The sequence below is a fragment of the Podarcis tiliguerta genome (assembly GCF_965153285.1).
Source record: "Podarcis tiliguerta genome assembly, chromosome: 1".
Classification (NCBI taxonomy): domain Eukaryota; kingdom Metazoa; phylum Chordata; class Lepidosauria; order Squamata; family Lacertidae; genus Podarcis; species Podarcis tiliguerta.
In genome coordinates, this window is record NC_139534.1 from 27754958 (window position 1) to 27775311 (window position 20354).

General features: G+C 41.7%; 1 protein-coding gene across 2 annotated transcripts in view; it reads right to left on the bottom strand.

Moving 5' to 3' along the window:
• The window catches only part of CERS6 (ceramide synthase 6), an 88380-nt gene that overhangs the window by 6934 nt on the left and 61092 nt on the right, over positions 1 to 20354 (bottom strand). The window contains exons 5-10 of one of the 2 annotated variants that reach the window (XM_083412176.1): positions 17422 to 17472; positions 15499 to 15591; positions 9884 to 10012; positions 8110 to 8216; positions 1322 to 1478; positions 245 to 268 (exon numbers count right to left, since the gene is read on the bottom strand). In XM_083412176.1, the coding sequence (XP_083268302.1) occupies positions 245 to 268; positions 1322 to 1478; positions 8110 to 8216; positions 9884 to 10012; positions 15499 to 15591; positions 17422 to 17472 (561 nt within the window). The remainder of the gene's footprint in view (positions 1 to 244; positions 269 to 1321; positions 1479 to 8109; positions 8217 to 9883; positions 10013 to 15498; positions 15592 to 17421; positions 17473 to 20354) is intronic. The other variant, XM_083412177.1, reaches the window with a different exon arrangement.

Below are 20354 nucleotides of genomic sequence, written 5' to 3' on the forward strand. Positions count from 1 at the left end.
TGTGACTGGCCAAGGTCATTTCCCATGTTTAAACAAACTGATACATATCTCTCTTTCACTCCTGAGAACATGCTCAATACCTTTGGGCTTGGAAGCCCTTAACAAGCGTGAATTTTAAGCAGAGTGGCTGTGCAGAAAGACAACCACTGAAGAAATAAGGAGAGAAGATGCAATAATAATACTAATAATGATGATGATGATGTTTGCGTGGCATGTGTGTTCATTTTCCCTCAGGGAAACTTACATGCAAAGGGTTCCACTTCCCAGCCTTCAAAGGCAGCAGAAAGAAAATAATTAAGAAGGTTAAGAAAGAAGACGCATATTGTTTGGTGTTAAACAAGTGACTTCTGCTAGGACGGAAGAGAACAAAATGCAGTTCTGAGAGAACAGACAGAGAACTACCAGAATCACTAGAAGCCACATTCTCTGACATAGTAGCACCCTGTTACTGTCTATACAGACTACACTGCAATACTATGGGGTTGCAGAGGAAGCTCTGAATTCCAGAGGCCTAGCGTGAAAGCTCAGGGCTGCTTTGCACATTGCAGTTTTAAGGTGTACCTATGGGTAGGGAAGCGGTTGGTGCTGTGGTCTAAACCACAGAGCCTAGGGCTTGCCGATCGGAAGGTCAGCAGTTCAAATCCCCGCGACAGGGTGAGCTCCCTTTGATCGGTCCTTGCTCCTGCCAACCTAGCAGTTCGAAAGCACGTCAAAGTGCAAGTAGATAAATAGGAACAGCTCTAGCAGGAAGGTAAACATGCTGGCCACATGACCCGGAAGCTGTACGTTGGCTCCCTCGGCCAGTAAAGCGAGATGAGCACTGCAACCCTAACGGCCAGGGGTCCCTTTACCTTTACGAAACCCTTTAGAAAAAATGCAATGTATGGAAGCAAGCAAACCCATGTTTGCAAGTGCATAGATGATACAAATGTGTTTGCCAGTGAACTGGAACTGACAGCAGCTTCCGGACAAGTTTACATTTGAAGTGGAAGATGCAAATTTCCTGCCAATATCATGTGTTTGTGGCCTTGAGAAGTATAGCAAACAGCTTCTCTGGCTACAGTAAACAAGTTCCATAGATGAACCAAGGTAAGCCTAAGTGGAACAGCTGCCCTGAATCAGCAGCCCATGCTCAATTCAACTGAATGCTCAGATAGTCAATATTAAACATACAGTTTCAAGACCTGATGTGTCTTCTGGAAGGGAGCGACAAGTTTTTGCCATAGATTGATAAAGTCAAGTGACTTGAGGGAACTGTGCTAGTTGAAAAAAAAAATTACACACTAGAAAGCAGAAGACAGTTTTTGGTTTTTTTCCTTACCTTGCCTTTCAAAATTGCTTTATAGGCTGCCTTTACTATTAGATAGGACCAAAAACAGTGGAGAACTTGAAGTACCAGAAGTAAAATAATAAAGATCGTCAAGGAAGGAAAGCCACCAACTGCTTCGGGCAGTTCAAATATTGCTGTGTTCAATACCCTGGAGAAAAGAGAAAATGGCAAGTCAATATAAAACAAGAGAGAGATGGTTCCTTTCTCAACAATGCTTCCCACCCCTACTGGAGTCATTATGAATGTAATAACAGAGCATGAAAACTGGTCACTCAAGCGAGCCCATCCACATTATCAATGATCTCCAATATGAACAAGGTCTGGAATGCTTTAAAATCAAGACACCTGCATCATGGCTTCCCAAAGTGGTTGATACTGACCTCCTGGGGTCAGTGGAACTGTGCATGAGGTGAATAAAGACCTTGGGGTCAATAGGGGGTCAAAAAGGGCCTGGGATTTAAAATAGGTTTGTGAGACTGGGGGGAATAATTAGGAACTATGAGTTTCAGAAATAAAAGGCATGCGCTTCCTTTGCCAATGAGGAGCCTCTGTATTTAATAAGATGCCTCCACAAAACAACAGTACTCTCAGACCATGCTGTTCCGTTGCTAAAAGAAACTGTATACAGGTGCAGAGTTTCACTTTTTAAACAATTATTTTTATAGCATGAAAGTAATAATTCCAACACCTCCCACAAAGATATAAAAGGAAGTTGTCATCTGGAAAACTTCAAGCTTTTATTGAGCTACAACCCCACCTGCTGCCCCGACTTATTCATATGCTTGTTAAAAGCCGTAATTCTCATTAGAATGCTATTATTTTCACTCGTTTTACTTCCTTACTCCTTACATGTTATGATTCCTAGTAATGGTTACTAATGACTGATAAGTGTTGACTGCATATTATTTCTTGACTTTATTTCATTTACATTCCTAAGAATTTGGGTCAGTGTCAATGACACCTTTATAAGCTCATCAATGGGTCAAAATGAGCCCTGAAATTTGAGAAGCCCTGTTTCATGGGAGGCAAGTCTACACATTGCTTTGCTTTCCCAGTGACTCCCATTGTATCTTATTTATGTTCCTCCTTTCTTCTATGATGGAACTCAAGGTGAGGCTTCCAAGGCAGTCTTCCCAAACAAGACACTCACCTTAGCCATCTCTGCTTATTTATTCGTTGTTTCACCTCTGAATTATCAACCGGGACATTCAATCTGGATGAACTAATGTATTCATCTAAAATGCTTACCAGTACTGTTTCCATTGGACTGGTTCCTGCATATTAAAAGCCCTGCATCAACACTAGCATATCATGTGACTTGAAGTACTACTGATCAGTTCGCGTAATCTCATTTTGGTGTGAATGATATATGACCCGTTGAATCCCCAAATGGACTAATCAATAATTAACAGAACATCAGCATATTGAAGACTGTACAAGCTATTCTAGGGCTCAACTGATATCAAGTTATCTAATAGAAAAATGAATTATTGCTAGCAACCCTATTGTTTTATAATCTTCCAACTTTTTGTGAGGTGGGAGAGACATAGATGTATATATTGGTGAACTGGTTAATGAAATGTGTGCGTTTCATATTACATTCTTCTCTCCCACCCCCACTCTGCATTCTTACCTAATGAATAAACCACCACTCTGATTTGATGCTTTTGACTATTATTCCAGTGGACTGAATCATAACAGAAACTAGTTTAGGTAGCTAGACAAAGATTACTAGTGCTGCTGACACTCCAAGACACTTAGATTGATCCATGTGATAATGAATTGATCCATGTTATGACCCTGAGCTATGTTACTAATACTGTTATAAGCATTTGATTACTTAGTTTTAAAGGAAATTTAAATACACTTTATAAAATGAAATGTTTATTTTTTTTTTTTGTTCAATGATAAAGACACACCTGGCTCTCATAGGTTCTGCAGTAAACATTTAGTAAGTTTGACTAAAGGGGGGGGGGACTAATATGGATGATAGCTCACTGAATTAATATTTTCTACAGGGGTTGGGCTTTTGCAGCAAATATAACAGAGAGCTTTGGGGTCATCTTAAAGACCAATAGATTTATAATTCCACGAAAGCTTATGTCATAATAAATTGGTATTTATTGATATACAAGACTCTTGGCTGAATCACAGATGTAGCAGACTGAATTTAACCACTAGATGGCATGTTTAGCAAGTTAACGTCAACTGTCTAGATGGCATTGGGCTTGTGTCAGTGAATCCTCTGACATACATTAACTTGGAATGCCGTGCTGTTCTGCAAACTTTTGTGGTGGAAAACTAACATAATCAGTATGGCTGGTTTTAAGCCTCACACTTGGGATGGATGACAACTGGGGCCAGAGGCAACTAAAGTAAAGGTGCCAAGATAACTTCAGATGAAAGATGGAGAATGAGATTCATGGTAAAAAACAACACTCAAGTTAATCAGACAAAAGGCTCTGAAGAATCTTCTCAGTGCTTAATTTGGAGGGAGGAAAATGTATTCATTTACTGGTTTTTGGATGTTCCTTGGGTAGTTCACAGAACAAAGAAGCCCCAAAAATGTGAGAAAGTAGCTAGGACCTGAAATGCAGAAACATCAAGTAACAGTGGGTGGTATACAAACACGTTGAAGGGTAGGACTTGACCACAGTTATCTAACAAAGCCCATGGCTTGGCAGGGATTTGAATCAGTTTCCCATTGTCCTAATCCAGGTGGTTTGCAACTCACGACTTGGGAAATACTGACCTATAGGAACCCTGTGATGGCTACAGAGGAGTTAAGACCAGTTCCAATAAAAAAACCTGTGCATTTGGAAAAAGTTGGCATTATTCCATTCTAAGTTGATGAGAATCTGTTAGTATTATTACTTAATTTATACGCCGCTTAATGCAAAAAAACAGACTTCCAAGTGGCTTCTGAAGTATAAAAACCAGGTTTCAAAAATATCACTAAAATGCACACTAAAACAATCCCACATAAACATCCATACTGTCAACTAGACAGAGAAGAAGCAGATTATCAGTTGGAGAGCAGAGCCTTTCCTGATCTGCCTATTTCTCTTAGCTAACTAAGACAAAAGAGTTTATCATTCATAGCCTTGAAACAGGGATACACCTGCACATGTGTGGATGAGGTTAGCAATGGAGCTAGACAGTCCAGAAGTATGGCCTAGTAGTGGTGGGGCCAGGAGGCAGACCAATATAATTCAGACTCACAAATATGCCACAATGGGAATGGAGAGTGGCTGATGAAAGTTAGGAAACAGCAATAGGAAAACACGAAGAGTCTTCCAGCTTAAAGTATTTAACATTTCCTACGTAAGTTATCTGTGCACTCCTTGACTGAGCTAGAAGAAATCTTTCTAAACTTTTACTGCTGCAGTAACTACACAAGCCATTAACTGCACATTGCTATGGATTCTTCGCTCTCAATGGTCAGTGCACTTGCGTATTACTGATGACATTTCTCTGTTCTCTTCTGCAAAAACACGCAGAAGTGTTAAGTCAACTACAGCAATCTAAAACTAAAGTGCACACACGCACTGGGTTTCGGGTTCACTTCTCTGTTCTTGCAGCAAGTCTGAAAGTATTTTACACAAGTACCGTATTTTTCGCTGTATAAGATGCACCAGACCACAAGACGCACCTAGTTTTTGGAGGAGGAAAACAAGAAAAAAATTATTCTGAATCTCAGAAGCCAGAACAGCAAGAGGGATCCCTGTGCAGTGAAAGCAGCAATCCCTTTTGCTGTTCTGGCTTCTGGGATAGCTGCGCAGCCTGCATTCGCTCCATAAGACGCACACATATTTCCCCTTACTTTTTAGGAGGGAAAAAGTGAGTCTTATAGAGCAAAAAATACAGTACTTGCAAAATGTATGCCACAAAAGAAAGCTAACTGACAAATGCATCCTTTCATCATTTGTCAGTATGAGATAAATTAGTTTAAGCTTAATTATCCAGCTGGACTATGCATCTGAATAGGTATTTGTAAAATTTATATGCCACTAACCTGCTCACAGGGGCTATTATAGCAGCCTGCAATAAAAATTTCTTTTGGGTTGATATGCCAGTATTTATTCCTAAACAAGCCAAAAGAGAATTTCTCAGAAAGATGGCTTTTAAACAAAGGAGAAAGATGAGGTGACAAAATGGGAACGTCCTTAGCAACTGCACAACATATACAATTTGAAGCATTAATCATTAAAATGGTGGTGCCTTCTGTTTTAGCATTCTCCACAGAAATTTAAAGTAATGACCACCTCTGAATTTCACATATTGGACAGGGTTCTATTAATTCTTATCTGCTGAAAACTAAGGGGTATATTTAGCCATCTTTTTGCATTCATTTAAAATGCATTTTTAAACCACCCCAGACATTGGATACTAGACTTACTTAAATTTAGCCCAGAAAAATAATTAATGGTGCTTCCTTAGTTTCCCCATACTCTTTAAAAATTAGTACAGTCGAACCTTGGAAGTCGAACGGAATCTATTCCGGAAGTCTGTTCGACTTCCAAAACGTTCGTAAACCAAAGCGAGGCTTCCGATTGGCTGCAAGAAGCTCCTTTGGAATTGCACGAGGAAAAAAAGAAAAGAAAACCTGCCTCTACAGGGGAAGGTCATATGTAAACAAGCAGATTTTTGCAATATCTTCCTACCAAACCATTAAAAGAAGGTTTTTTTAAAATTCATGCAAATGTTCAAGGATGCACGTGAATAAACTAACACTACCAAAAAGCAGTGGAGGTAACTATTGTACAGATTTCCTGGCTTATTTATTAAATCCATCTTCCTGATACCATTAAACTAGGCCAAAGCCACAGAATTGATAATGATTACATGAAATTCGTGCTCTATTGTTCCATGCTGCTGCTGCAGAGCCAGCTGGTCAGCTGAATGCCCCCCAAACCACCTTTTGTGGTGCTCTGTTCACATGGACCGGATTAGCAATGCAACTATGATGACTTAATCAAAACAGGGTTGTTTCAACCCGATTTTGTTTGTCCTGTAGGGGCTTTGGGGACCTTCTCCAGGAAGAGCGGAAGAGTTAACTAAGGATCCTGCACAAACACTGACAGATGAAGAGCTTGAGGAGCTGGTGAAATCATGCGCAGAAAGCGACAGTAAATAAGATGGTATTGTTGAGCACGAGGCAGGAAGCTGGGACCTGTAAAAATATTCCAAACTCTTCCGTGCAATTAAGCACATGAACAATGTGATTTATGTCAGGGAACTGCCATCAGCTCAGAGGCGAAAGGGCAGTTGTGTTATAGGGAACCTCCAAAAATCTTGCGAAGCAGCTCCTCCTCCGGGGAGGAGGAAAACCCCACCGCCAGTGGAGAGGAGGTGGTGGGACCAGTGGATGCTAGGGAGAGCCTCAACGCCAAAGCTGAGCAAACCGGAGAGGAGGGAAGTACCCTTTTGCCAGCGCCCACTCTGCGCAGTAGGTTTCGGTGCAAGGAGGGGAGGAGAAGGCTGGGGGTCACGCGACTGTTATGCTGGGGGAGGGGGTACAAGGACTGCCCACTCCCAGATTCTGCTAGCAATTGAGCCGGACATGAACTTACGACGCTCTTCACTGTAAACAGTTTGCACTAAGGATAAAGCCTGGAAAAGGCAGGTTGGAGTCTTGCCTGTTTGCTCTCGAGCAACCACATCAGCACCTGACAATTTATGACTACGATCTCTCCATAAAACATACCCTGGATGACACGATGGGATTACAGACACCTCAGAGAGAGATGTTTGAAGAGGCAACAGCAGCAGGAGTGATCCTGTGAGGAAGTATTGCTGTAGGTGGTAACAATTAGCCCCCCAAGTGGGAGCATGTGATTGGGCTGGCTGGTTGGCAGCATTGATTGATTAGTAGCTTGGAGAGAGGACTCAGGAAAGCGACCCCCTCCTTGATAATGCTGGGTTGTTAAAAAATTTTTTTAATGGCTTCTTACAGGTTTTCCTTGCATTACGTGTTTGTGTGTAGTTCCTAGGAACTGACCCCATGTGTAAATTGCAGGCTTATTGTACTTGAACTTTATTTATGGTGCACAACACGAAATGCACAGTTTAGTTGTCTACAGACTCAGATCACATTATATCATATTCTGTGGGTTCCACTATGAGATAAGCTGATTCTTTAGTGGTCCTGCCAAACAAATTCAGTATGAGAAGCAGCAGTACATAAGAAAAGCAACCATAGCCCTTGAGAATGACAGGCAAGAGGCCCTAGAGCGGCAGTTCCCCAACTCATTTGGCCTAACACTCCCTTTTGGGGGGGGGGGAGATACTCAGTGCCCTCCCTGAAATCCACCTTCTTTAAGTGAAGAAGCAGAAGGGTGTAGTCACAAATTTGCATTCTTTTATGTATCTATGTTTCTACCTATGCCCCACAACACAGTAAAAGAAAGATGCTGTTGTAAATAGGCAGGCAAACTGTGACCCAGTTTCCAAGCCTGGGTGAAGCCAAAAAGGGTTTACCCAAGCCTGGGAAAGTGGGATCCAAGGGAGACGCATCGACGCCTGACCTGCCAGTAAGCATCATTCCACAACAGATGAAACATGTGCAAATGGCTTCCCAAAATTTTCTTATCTTCTTTCTTTATGCTTTCACTGCCCCCATTGCACCTGAGGCTACTACCGCCTCCCCCTTGATCGTTCCAGCGTCCCCCAGGGGGCGGCATCGGCCACCTTGGGAAAAGCTGCCCTAGAGGCAGGGTGTGCTCTATCTACCAGACTTAAAACCCCTGTAGTTCCATGGAAGCAGCAGATTTACTCACCATAAAGGATACAATCCAAGCCTTGTAATCATGAAAATGACAGCAAACGAGAGGAAGAGGAAATCACACAACTTTTGACACTTGCAGTAGTTTGCCATTTTGGCTGCCTATAACGAGGAAGGAACACGGGTTATCTCCTTAATAAAGTTACGTCTAAAATAATTATTGCACACAGTACCGGACAATTAATATTCAAATGATGCATAGCATATCAGTGTGAACTCTTGAGTGCCCTTACCTCTTCTACTGGCGATGCTTCACACAGCGGCCTCATTTGCATATCACACTAAGCCAAACCATGGCTTAGTGTAATCACACAATTGTGCAGGTTCTGGGAGAGGGGATTATGGCTGCCTCGTTCTCCCTGGTTGTTTTGTTGAGCCAAGTCATTGCTTGGCTTCATGAGTCACCCAAACAGAGGCTTGCAGTTTAGCTCTCTCCAGACCAACCAAAAGTGGTAATCATGGTTTACTACTCATGGTCTCAGTACAGGAGAGTTAAAAGGACCCCCCAAAAGCCAACATTTTAGCCTTCTTTTCTGTGTGTTTTTTAAAAATAAAAATCAGAAAAACCTAGGGCAAATAAAAATTCAAACAATACTAAAAGCAGCAATAAAAAAGACAGACGTTAAGGGTGCAATTCTATATACATTTACATTGGAATAAATTCCATCAAGCAATATGAGATAACCTTCTTACCAAACATGGCATGAATAGGACTGTGCTGCAGAACACAGCAGAAACAGATTTTTGAGAACTCACATTAAAAGCGATTAGGTATTCCATAGACTTGCCTGTCACATCTCATGTGTACAGGGGACAGAAAGCAAGAGCTCTGCAGCTCACCTTAAGTGCCATGCAGGCTCACGTGGGAACAGGCAGTTCTGGAGGTAGCCTGGCCCCAAGTCCTTAAGGGCTCTGAAGGCTAAAACCAGCACTTTAAATTGATCCCAGAAACAAACAGGCAACAATGAAGATGAGGAACATGGCTAGACTAATAAGCTCCAGTGTTTGGACCCTAGTCTGGCTGCCACATTTTGGACTAACTAGGACACGAATTACTGAGGGCAGGTGTGTTTTCAAGAGAGGAGGCAACAGCAGGTAAATCATTCAAAGCTGATGAAAGGAAGTCTTCACTGCTGCCTGTATACCCAAGGCGCAAATAATGTCTCCGCAATGCGCACCTGCCCTTTCAGGGGAAATATAACCCTTGTCTGCAATAGGCTTTATATATACACCCAGGTCTCCCAGAATAAAAGTGATGCTAGTTTTATAGACCTTTGCTATGATTCAGCAACTACATAGTATGAAAAAGCATTGCCGTAGTCAGTTAAAATGTGGAGATTCTATGGACTCCCAAATCCTATATGGTTTTTTTCAATAACTCACTGAATAGCCATGTTTGACAAGTACAGCCCAACTGAAAGCATTTTACTCAAAAGAATGTTTCACTGTGCTCACGGTGCTTAAGAAAAGCAGCACTGGGCCACCTCTGAGACAAATTTCAACAGCTAGAAGCTTTCATGGGCTTTAGCAGTATTTCCAAAATTTGGGTCCCCAGCACCCGCTGTTTTTTAGACTACAATTTCCATCATCCCTGACTGCTGTTCTTGCTAGCTAGGGATGATGGGAGTTGTAGTCCAAAAACAGCTGGAGACCCAAGTCTGGGGAACACTGGGCTGTAGCCTACTACTTTAAAACGTCGTTTGTTCTGGAAGAAATGTTTTGAAGACATGAAGATTTATTATGGCTAAATTTCTTTCTCTTACTCTCACCTCCAGCACGCTGTCCACCACATCATGAAGACACATAGTTAGGACTCCCACTCGGATGAAATTGACTGTGTAGGACAGGGTTATCAAAATGACTGCTATGATGTGATGGGTAAACATGATGGTAAAGTCCTGAGGTGGAGAGATAAACGGAGTTACAACATTTGTTCACAAATTAATTTGGCTTTTCAAACATTTATTCTTACAGATATATAAAATTAAATAAATGCCAGATATACAAACTCTGCACATATATTTTATGAGAGAAGATTAGAATGCAGTCAGGAGCTTAGCAGGGGCACAGGAAACGGCCTTGTGCTGAGTTAGGCCATTAATCCATCTATCTTACAATTGTCTGCAAAGAATGGCAGTCGCTCTCTGGGGTTTTAGGCTGAAATTCATACAGCACCTTCTGAGTTTAGTTTTTTTGATTGAAATATTTACAGACTGTCCAGCATACTCAAATATCGCAGTAGCGCACAATAGTAAAAAAACAAATTAGAACAGTTTTCCGAACAGAGATTTGACAGTGCCCACAATTTTTTTTTTTTTAGCATCCTACCAAAGGTGCACAAGGTTGGAGCCTGTCTTACTTCAAAGGGGGAGTAAAATACAGCCCATTCTAGCGACAGGCCCATTGTGATATTGCAATATTTCCATGCTGCTTTTTTCTATGTAAGCTGATGTTTGTGCAAGTTCGAAGAATTATGACAGAGCCTGAAGTTGTAAAAGGGTCAAAGTAGTTTAATACCATACCAACACCCCCAAATTCTTTATTTGCTGGTAACTTGAAGTAGCAAGGCAGAACTTAGCAGCAGCAGGAGGGCATCTGTTTCTAGGACTTCCCTTCATATACATCACAGCATTTTCAAGTTTAGTAACATCTAGAAACTGCCAGGGCCTTTGCTAAAACTACATGACTGCATTTCACATGAATCCAACACATTCCTTCCCTCTCAAAAATGCAAATAAACCATTTAATTGAGGTAGCCATTTTCTAAAATCCTTTAAACTGACCTCAAAACAGCATCTCTCTCTCTCAAAATACCATCTGTCATCTGACCAAAACTCAGCAAACACATACATAAATTTGACTGATGTTAAAGTAATGACATTCTGGGGCAGCTATAAGCTTCTTAGGAGACCACACTCCCCACATGACTGTTTCTGTCTTCCATAAATACAATGTAGGAATGTGTAAAACAAACAATATAAAAACATTCACTGCCCCCCCCCCAACTCTTGCGAATACATCAAAACGCAAAGTGTGCCACTGTGAACTGGTGAAAAAAGTTCATCTACCCAGTCACATTATTTTCGCGGAATGCTGAGCTGATAATACATGCTGGACTGCAGATATTGCTCATTAATCTTCAGGCAGGCAGGGATAATCTACTGGAATTTATACCCCACCAATAACTGAAAGAGGCTTTTGAACATCAGCAGTCAGTTCTATTGGAAGCTATTTTCCCGTCAGGAAATTGCTATTAGGGCAAAGAGCAGGGTAAGCACATCTCTGTGGTAGATTTCACTCTCATTCTAGGATCACACCATTGCCAGACATGATCCAGCACATCTTTCCCCTCTACAAAGAATATTCCTTCTCGCTACCAAATTGGCCCAGAAGGCCAAGAAGCTGGATCTCCTGTGAAAAGGACTTCTGTTTGCACAATGGATCTTCCTCCCTCTTCTCTCTGCATGCCCTCTACGCTCCCCCAAAGTGGCTACTGGAAGGTTGGCAGAAACCCCTAAAACAGCACATCATGGGAGAAGAAGGGGGATGGCATGATCAGAACAGTGTGATGTTGAATCCCTCTCCATAGGTTCTGGTACAGAATTCTTCCAAAGCTTTTTGGAGAGGCTGGAGTTTGCTAGCAGATTGTAGTTTGATAGTAAACTGTAGTTTCTGTAATCACCGTATGTTTGCACAATGATCTAATAAATTGTCTTAAATGCTTTGACTGCTCAGAGCATTTATGTGACTGAGCAGAAGCCAACCCAAATTATTTGAATTAACTACATTCATTCGATAATTGAGTTAATAAAATGGATGGTGAAAATGCTTATTCTTCTGCTCTCCAGATGTGCACCCACCATCTTTAAGCACCAGTGACGTTTCTTTATTCAAAAACATTTTCAGTTGATGGGACTCGTTAGTTGAATCCCACGGCCCCTCCAGACGGAGCTTGGAGTCTGGTGAGTGTGGGGGAGGGAGACAGTGCTCCTGAAGGAAGGAGTCTATTAATTGATGAAGATGATCATCCAAATGTCATAGACCAAATGGAGCAAACAGCAAGCAGACCTAGTGGTGGGAGGAAAAAATCCTTAAATAAGAGACACGGGGGAATGACTAATGGACTTCAATGTCTGTACACTAATGCACAAAGCATGGGAAATAAACAAGATGAGCTTGAGCTCTTGGTACAGCAAACTAAATATGACATAATAGGCATCACTGAAACCTGGTGGGATAAGTCCCACGATTGGAATGTAAAAATGGAGGGATACAATCTATTTCAGAGAAACAGACCAGACAAGAAAGGAGGAGGAGTGGCGTTATATGTCAGGGATGTGTATACCTGTGAAGAGATCCAAGATTTAGAACCTCAAAGCCAAAGTGAGAGCATTTGGGTCAAAATTAAGGGAGAGAAGAATAATAGTGACCTCACTGTGGGAGTTTACTATAGATCCCCAAGCCAAACGGAGGACATAGATGATGCCTTCCTGGAACAGATGGCCAAGCATGCAAAAGGAAGGGAGATAGTAGTAATGGGGGACTTCAATTACCCAGATATTTGTTGGATGTCAAACTCAGCCAAGAGCATAAGGTCAAACAGATTCCTCACTGGCCTTGCAGACAACTTCATTGTCCAGAAAGTGGGAGAAGCAACAAGAGGAACAGCCATTTTAGATCTGGTCCTAACCAATGTCGATGACCTGGTTAATGGGGTAGAAGTGGAAGGATCATTAGGCGCAAGTGATCATGCTCTTCTGAAGTTTACTATACAACGGAAAGGAGCAGCCAAGCATACTAGGACTCAATTTCTTGACTTTAAGAAAGCCGACTTCATAAAACTTAGGGAAGTGCTGGGTGAGATCCCATGGACAGTAATACTAAAAGGAAAGGGAGTTCATGATGGCTGGGAGTTTGTTAAGAGGGAGATAGTAAAAGCACAACTTCAGGCAATACCAATGAGACGGAAACATGGAAGGTGCCTAAAGAAGCCAGGGTGGCTATCTAAAGAACTTTTAACTGAGTTAAGATTAAAAAAGGATGTGTACAAAAAATGGAAAAGGGGGGAAACCACCAAAGAGGAATTCAAACAAATAGCCAGCACGTGTAGACACAAAGTCAGAAAAGCTAAAGCACAGAATGAACTCAGGCTTGCTAGAGAGGTTAAAAGCAACAAAAAAGGCTTCTATGGGTATGTTCGTAGCAAAAGGAAGAACAAAGAAACAGTGGGGTCACTCAGAGGAGAAGATGGTGAAATGCAAACAGGGGACACAGAAAGGGCTGAACTCCTCAATGCCTTCTTTGCCTCAGTCTTCTCCGATAAAGAAAACAATGCCCGACCTGAAGAATTTGGAGGAAATGATTCAGCAGAGGAAACACAGCCCAGAATAACTAAGGAGATAGTACAAGAATACTTGGCTAGTTTAGATGTATTCAAGTCTCCAGGGCCAGATGAACTGCATCCAAGAGTATTAAAAGAACTGGCAGATGTGATCTCAGAACCACTGGCAGTCATCTTTGAGAATTCCTGGAGAACAGGCGAAGTCCCGGCAGACTGGAGGAGGGCAAATGTTGTCCCTATTTTCAAAAAGGGGAAAAGAGAGGACCCAAATAATTACCGCCCAGTCAGTCTAACATCAATACCAGGGAAGATTCTGGAGCAGATCATTAAGCAAACAATCTGTGAGCACCTAGAAAGGAATGCTGTGATCACCAATAGTCAGCATGGATTTCTGAAAAATAAGTCATGTCAGACTAACCTGATCTCATTTTATGACAGAATTACAAGCCTGGTAGATGAAGGGAACGCAGTGGATGTAATCTACCTTGATTTCAGCAAGGCATTTGACAAGGTGCCCCATGATATTCTTGTAAAGAAGCTGGTAAAATGCGGTCTTGACTATGCTACCACTCAGTGGATTTGTAACTGGCTGACTGACCGGACCCAAAGGGTGCTCATCAATGGTTCCTCTTCATCCTGGAGAAGAGTGACTAGTGGGGTGCCACAGGGTTCTGTCTTGGGCCCGGTCTTATTCAACATCTTTATCAACGACTTGGATGATGGACTCAAGGGCATCCTGATCAAATTTGCAGATGACACCAAACTGGGAGGGGTGGCTAACACCCCAGAAGACAGGATCACACTTCAAAACGACCTTGACAGATTAGAGAACTGGGCCAAAACAAACAAGATGAATTTTAACAGGGAGAAATGTAAAGTATTGCACTTGGGCAAAAAAAATGAGAGGCACAAATACAAGATGGGTGACACCTGGCTTGAGAGCAGTACATGTGAAAAGGATCTAGGAGTCTTGGTTGACCACAAACTTGACATGAGCCAACAGTGCGACGCGGCAGCTAAAAAAGCCAATGCAATTCTGGGCTGCATCAATAGGAGTATAGCATCTAGATCAAGGGAAGTTATAGTGCCACTGTATTCTGCTCTGGTCAGACCTCACCTGGAGTACTGTGTCCAGTTCTGGGCACCACAGTTCAAGAAGGACACTGACAAACTAGAACGTGTACAGAGGAGGGCAACCAAAATGGTCAAAGGCCTGGAAACAATGCCTTATGAGGATCGGCTAAGGGAGCTGGGCATGTTTAGCCTGGAGAAGAGGAGGTTAAGGGGTGATATGATAGCCATGTTCAAATATATAAAAGGATGTCACATAGAGGAGGGAGAAAGGTTGTTTTCTGCTGCTCCAGAGAAGCGGACACGGAGCAATGGATACAAACTACAAGAAAGAAGATTCCACCTAAACATTAGGAAGAACTTCCTGACAGTAAGAGCTGTTCGACAGTGGAATTTGCTGCCAAGGAGTGTGGTGGAGTCTCCTTCTTTGGAGGTCTTTAAGCAGAGGCTTGACAACCATATGTCAGGAGTGCTCTGATGGTGTTTCCTGCTTGGCAGGGGGTTGGACTCGATGACCCTTGTGGTCTCTTCCAACTCTATGATTCTATGATTCTATGATTCTATGATTCTATGAGTGCTGCTGGTTTTGTAAAGGGTTTCCAGGGTTTAGAGGGTGTTTACAGGCTTTTCCAATGTAGTTTCAAATGTACACAATGTCACTTAAATGTGCGGTGCCTTTGGAAAGTAGCCCCCACATATATGGGGAGTTGCCTGTATGAACAGTGGCCAATATTGCCACACAGCACTGGAGATGTTAAAAACCATTTCAAGCTGGTTTGGAAATGTCAGCAAATGTTGCTGCCCCAAAATGCAGTTGTTATCCACCGCTGCCATCGCTGCATTTAACTTTGACAGGAGTTCACAGCTAGAAACAGGTTGTTCCTAATTCAATGTACAAGCGTTCACCAAAAGCGTACTTTCACAGCCTTCTTTAAAAACAGTTGCTCCTTAAAACCCACAGATTGCTCTTACCTTTCTTTTGATGTCAATGAACTGAGAAAACATTAAGGACCAATAGTACGACAGCTGAAGTATGTAGTAGTAATGCATTTCAGGCATCAGCGGCTGAAAGAAGGGGATATAAATAAAGAGATTAAAACAGAGAAGTTAAAAACCTTCAGATCCTCACTTGAATGGCAACCTCAGGCCACTTATAGAATATTTCCTATCTGGTAAGATTTCTAGCGAGTTCCTCTCCCGCATTAAAAAAACTTACGGAGAGAAAAAACACCACCTTACCAACACTTATCCCTTTCTTCCTCTATGCGGCTCACATTGTTTCCTTGTTCCGGCCTGGTCTGCAAACACTAAACCATAGCTGAAATAAACTATTGCGTAATCTGAATGAGCTGCATGCCGGTGCCCATTGATCAAATTGTGAGGGCTTCCCTCCTCCAAACAAACCACAAAAGCCCTGGTTTGAATGACAAAAAGCCAGACTGTAGTTTGCTTCCCACCAGCACGGCAGGAATGAAGGTCCATAATAATAGTAATCGTAATAGTAATAGTAACAGTAATAATAATACCCCACCCCACTCTGGGCGGCTTCCAGCACATATAAAAACATAATAAAACACCAAACATTAAAAACTTCCTGATACAATAATAATGATTTTATTGATAATAATATGAGCACAGTTTCAGGAGTTTGCAGTAGTATGCAGCTCGTTCACATTCACCCATAATTTATTTTAACTATGATTTAATGTGACACATGAACCAGGCTAGCATTGACGTATTATGAATATGATGCAGGGCAAGCCTTTTTGATAAAGGGAAGAGCTGTGACTCTGCCTAATTCTGGAAATTAGGGCCTCCTGTATGCATTCAAATGCTTTGCACAAACCTTTTTGGCTGGAAACTTTTACTTCTGTGGCTGGCTGGCACGTGGAACACTTGTCGTTTTCTATTTATGGCACACTGTGGGGAAATGGGCAGGTGAACCTACCTTTCACCAAAGCAGCTGGCCTAGTCAGGCTTTGGATCCTTTCCGACTCTAATTTCAACAGCCATCACCTTAAAACCTCTATATAAATTATTCTCCGCATAATGTGCTAATTAAAGGGATGTATTTGCCTTAGTGCTGACACTGAAGCAGAGTTTTATTTATTTATGATTTGGATAACCCAAATTTGTCCCCTACCAGCTAACGGGGATTTAAATGCTGTGCTGTACAGCAAATGTATTTCACATCACCCTTGCAAATGGATAACGTGCCAACGTCTATGCTCATTACAGTACCTTGAAAACTGTCCAGCATTTTTTAAAAAAATAAGAGAAAGCCCCTTCTCCCACCCTGCATGTTCAGATGATTTTTTTGTACCCTAAAAGGTTGGGTTCATTCCAATACCTTTCAGTATGGTTTGCCTTTCAGTCTATAATCTGCTTACACAAGTGGATCCTACAACAAAATGTTGCATTGTGGCATCACCTCTGAACATTAATGCTTCTGTTCAGGGTTCTCTTCAGGCATGTCCTCCTTTATGTTGTTGCATTCCACACACAGACACCCCCTCAGTTGAAAAAGTTCAGTGTTTCATAGCTTTATCCTAAAGCCTTGTTAATTAGTGATGCTGGTGAAGTTCTTTAGAACCAGGCTCAGAAACAGGGACTGGAAAAATCTGCCTCCAAGGAAGAGGAAATGATGATGATGACAAGTCCTGAATGCCTTTCTAGAGCAGACGTTGTAGCTTCTCACACCTGTCTTTGCCCCCCAGCATTCCTCCTTATCTTCCCTCCTCATTGGCAGCGTGTAAGAAGTAGCAGCAATGAGTGGAGAAGAAAAAGAAGAGTGTTTTCCTTCTCCTCCACTTCTCCTTCCCTTCCATCCATCCACCATCCAGATTAACAGCATCATGGTCTATTTTATACTCATTTCCATGCAATACCCATTACCTGATATGGGTATCCAGTCCAGCATAGCCGAGTGTTCCACACCCAGGGACTCTTTAAAGAAGAAGAAAAAAAGGGGGGGGGGGGAGAAGCAAACAAGTTTAAATGTTGGGAAATGTTACAGAAACGCAACTAGAGTTGGTGGTAGCTTTACATTTCCCTCCCCAAAGAATTTAGACGAGCGTTTTGCACAGCCTCACAATTACTTCCATTGCATTTACAGAAACGAAGTTATTCATATTATTTTGAAACTGATCATTCATGAAAGCTCTCTACAATTAGTAGCATCCTGAAAACAATAATCTGATTCTAATCAAGCTACGGATAAGATACATATTGTCCCATTTTTGCTTCCTAAATGACAATCACTACATTAGCAAAGAAAAACAAGGGGTGTGCTGCTATCGCTTGAGAATATTTTGACACATACATACTTAACCAAAATTGCAACGATCATTTTAAAATGATTTGTTTTGAGAATGGAAGCACAAATTAAAATGTCAGTAACTGGGAACTCTTCCACAGAAAGTCACTGACTAGAACCTTGGAAGTCAAACGGAATCCATTCCGGAAGTCCGTTCGACTTCCAAAATGTTCGGAAACCAAAGCGCTGATTCTGATTGGCTGCAGGAAGCTCCTGCAGCCAATCAGAAGCCACGAAAGCCCCAACGGACATTCGGCTTCCGAAAATAGTTCACAAACCAGAACAGTCACTTCCGGAGTTCAGGAGCCAAAACATTCGAGAACTAAACTGTTCGAAAACCAAAGTACAACTGTAGTTCTAAACAAAATGAAACAAAATGGTGCACGTTCTTAGTCTACACTGGATTTCTCAGGATACACCTTAAACAAAGGCAGGGACGAGGAGTGTCTCATGTGTAGATAAAGTCTCTGCAGATCAAACATTGCATCCACAAAATATTTGCCACCTAACATTTACGGTTTTCTGGGAAGCTGCTTTACATATTCAGCTGCCAAATAACAAGTGAAGGGAAATTAAGTGTTGCCTACAGGTGTGCACATATCCACCCTAATACAATATTTATGGAAATGCAGGAATGCTGCGAACACCGGAATCACCTTGTAACAAAGAAATCTTTATCAAGCTGTCGACCAACTGTAGTTTTCAATAAACTTGAGAAAACTTAAGGATCTCTTTAGAACGAAACCCAAGGCAGACGTGGAGGAAAAACCACAGGCATACGGTTGAAAGACTGCACATGCAATAGCCTTAGAAATGAAGTGAGAAGGGACATACGATAGGAGGCAGAAAAAAGGTAAAGGTAACTCTTAAAAAAAAAAAAAGATATGAAAAAGCTTGCATGCAGAAGAAAGAGACCAGCCCAGGCAAGGTAAGCCTTGCTGACGCCTGAAAAGATCTTGGTTGGATAGATTATAGTCATCTACAAAGCCATTTTATTCTCTCAAACTTTCTCTTATGCCAATGTCTGCCAAGAATCCTGATGCACATCTATCCCCTCTTGATTGCAGATTTGTGTGGTGTTTTTTTTAAAGCAACCCTCCTAAACATTCTCCTGTGTTTGAAAGTATGGTGAAGAATTTTTCAACATACCAATAATGGGGAAAGTGTGTACATTACCCAGCTGCCAAGGAACATTTTGCATCCATTGTCTTGTCTCATTATCTTTAGGAAGAGGGGCTAATTAAGCTCAAGCGTCTAGAAGCCCCAGAACATTAATAGCTACATATATAGCTCAAAGTAATGCTTTTATCTAGTGTGTGCCAAATAAAGGTCAGGTTTAATTGTGTGTGTGTGTGTGTGTGTGTGGCAAAACTGCTTAAAATTCCACCCCTCATTTTGCATTCAACACCTTTTGCAGAAAGGCAACAAAGCTCTGGGGTTGCTCCAGCTACGGCATTACTCTCTATTTTTCGGCGCTGTTATTTTTACCAAGGTTATTTGTATGTTTGATAAGGCGGAATACATAAACCATGTGCATAAAAGGTTTGATCCAACCTCTTGGTCTCTTGACATTTTCAAAATGACAATAATTTTATTCAAGTGGAGCTGCTAAAAATTAGAATGCATAGCCCACACGACATCCAAATCAATTTCAGCTTTCTTTCCAGCTTCCCTAAGTGGTGCCTGGACACTGGAATGACAGGATAAAAAATATTTATATGAAGAAATAGTGTTAAAAGTCTGACATTTTGTTCCAATTTACTGGACCCATTCAGGTGCAGGAGCTGTAAGGCATGCAAAAACTTGCCCTTTGTTGTTAGTGGCAGCTCTGCAGGGGCATTCCATTCCACTATATTTTTTTCACCAGTACTCTTCTAGCAAATGTATACATTCTAGAAAGAAGAAGAAATTCTAAAATATCAATCACAAGGTGGTTCAAATGTACAGTGGTACCTTGGGTTACAGGCATTTCAGGTTACATACGCTTCAGGGTACAGACTCCGCTAACCCAGAAATAGTACCTCAGGTTAAGAACTTTGCTTCAGGATGAGAACAGAAATCATGAAGCGAAAGCAGAAGGCCCCATTAGCTAAAGTGGTGCTTCAGGTTATGGACAGTTCCAGGTTAAGAACGGACCTCCAGAACGAATTAAGTTCTTAACCCAAGGTACCACTGTACTACTTTAGACTGCATGCTTGAAAAGAGGGGTGTAACCAGTCCTTGACAAATTCCTGAAGTTTTGAAACCCAACCAGAGCATCAGTTTGCTAGAGGATCAGAGGCTTCACATTTCTACCATCCAAATGAAACCCCAAATCAAAAGATACAGCCATTGAAAAGTGTACACATGCAGTATTTCCCCAATGTCTTTTTAAAAAGAAAAAATGTTGCTGAATTAAACTTATATTTTGCCCTTAATCTGAAGATCACGGGGCGGTGTACAACACAAAAACACAAATGCATAACATAGTAAAAAACATACCATAATTCTACTCCCTACATGGGATGAGAAG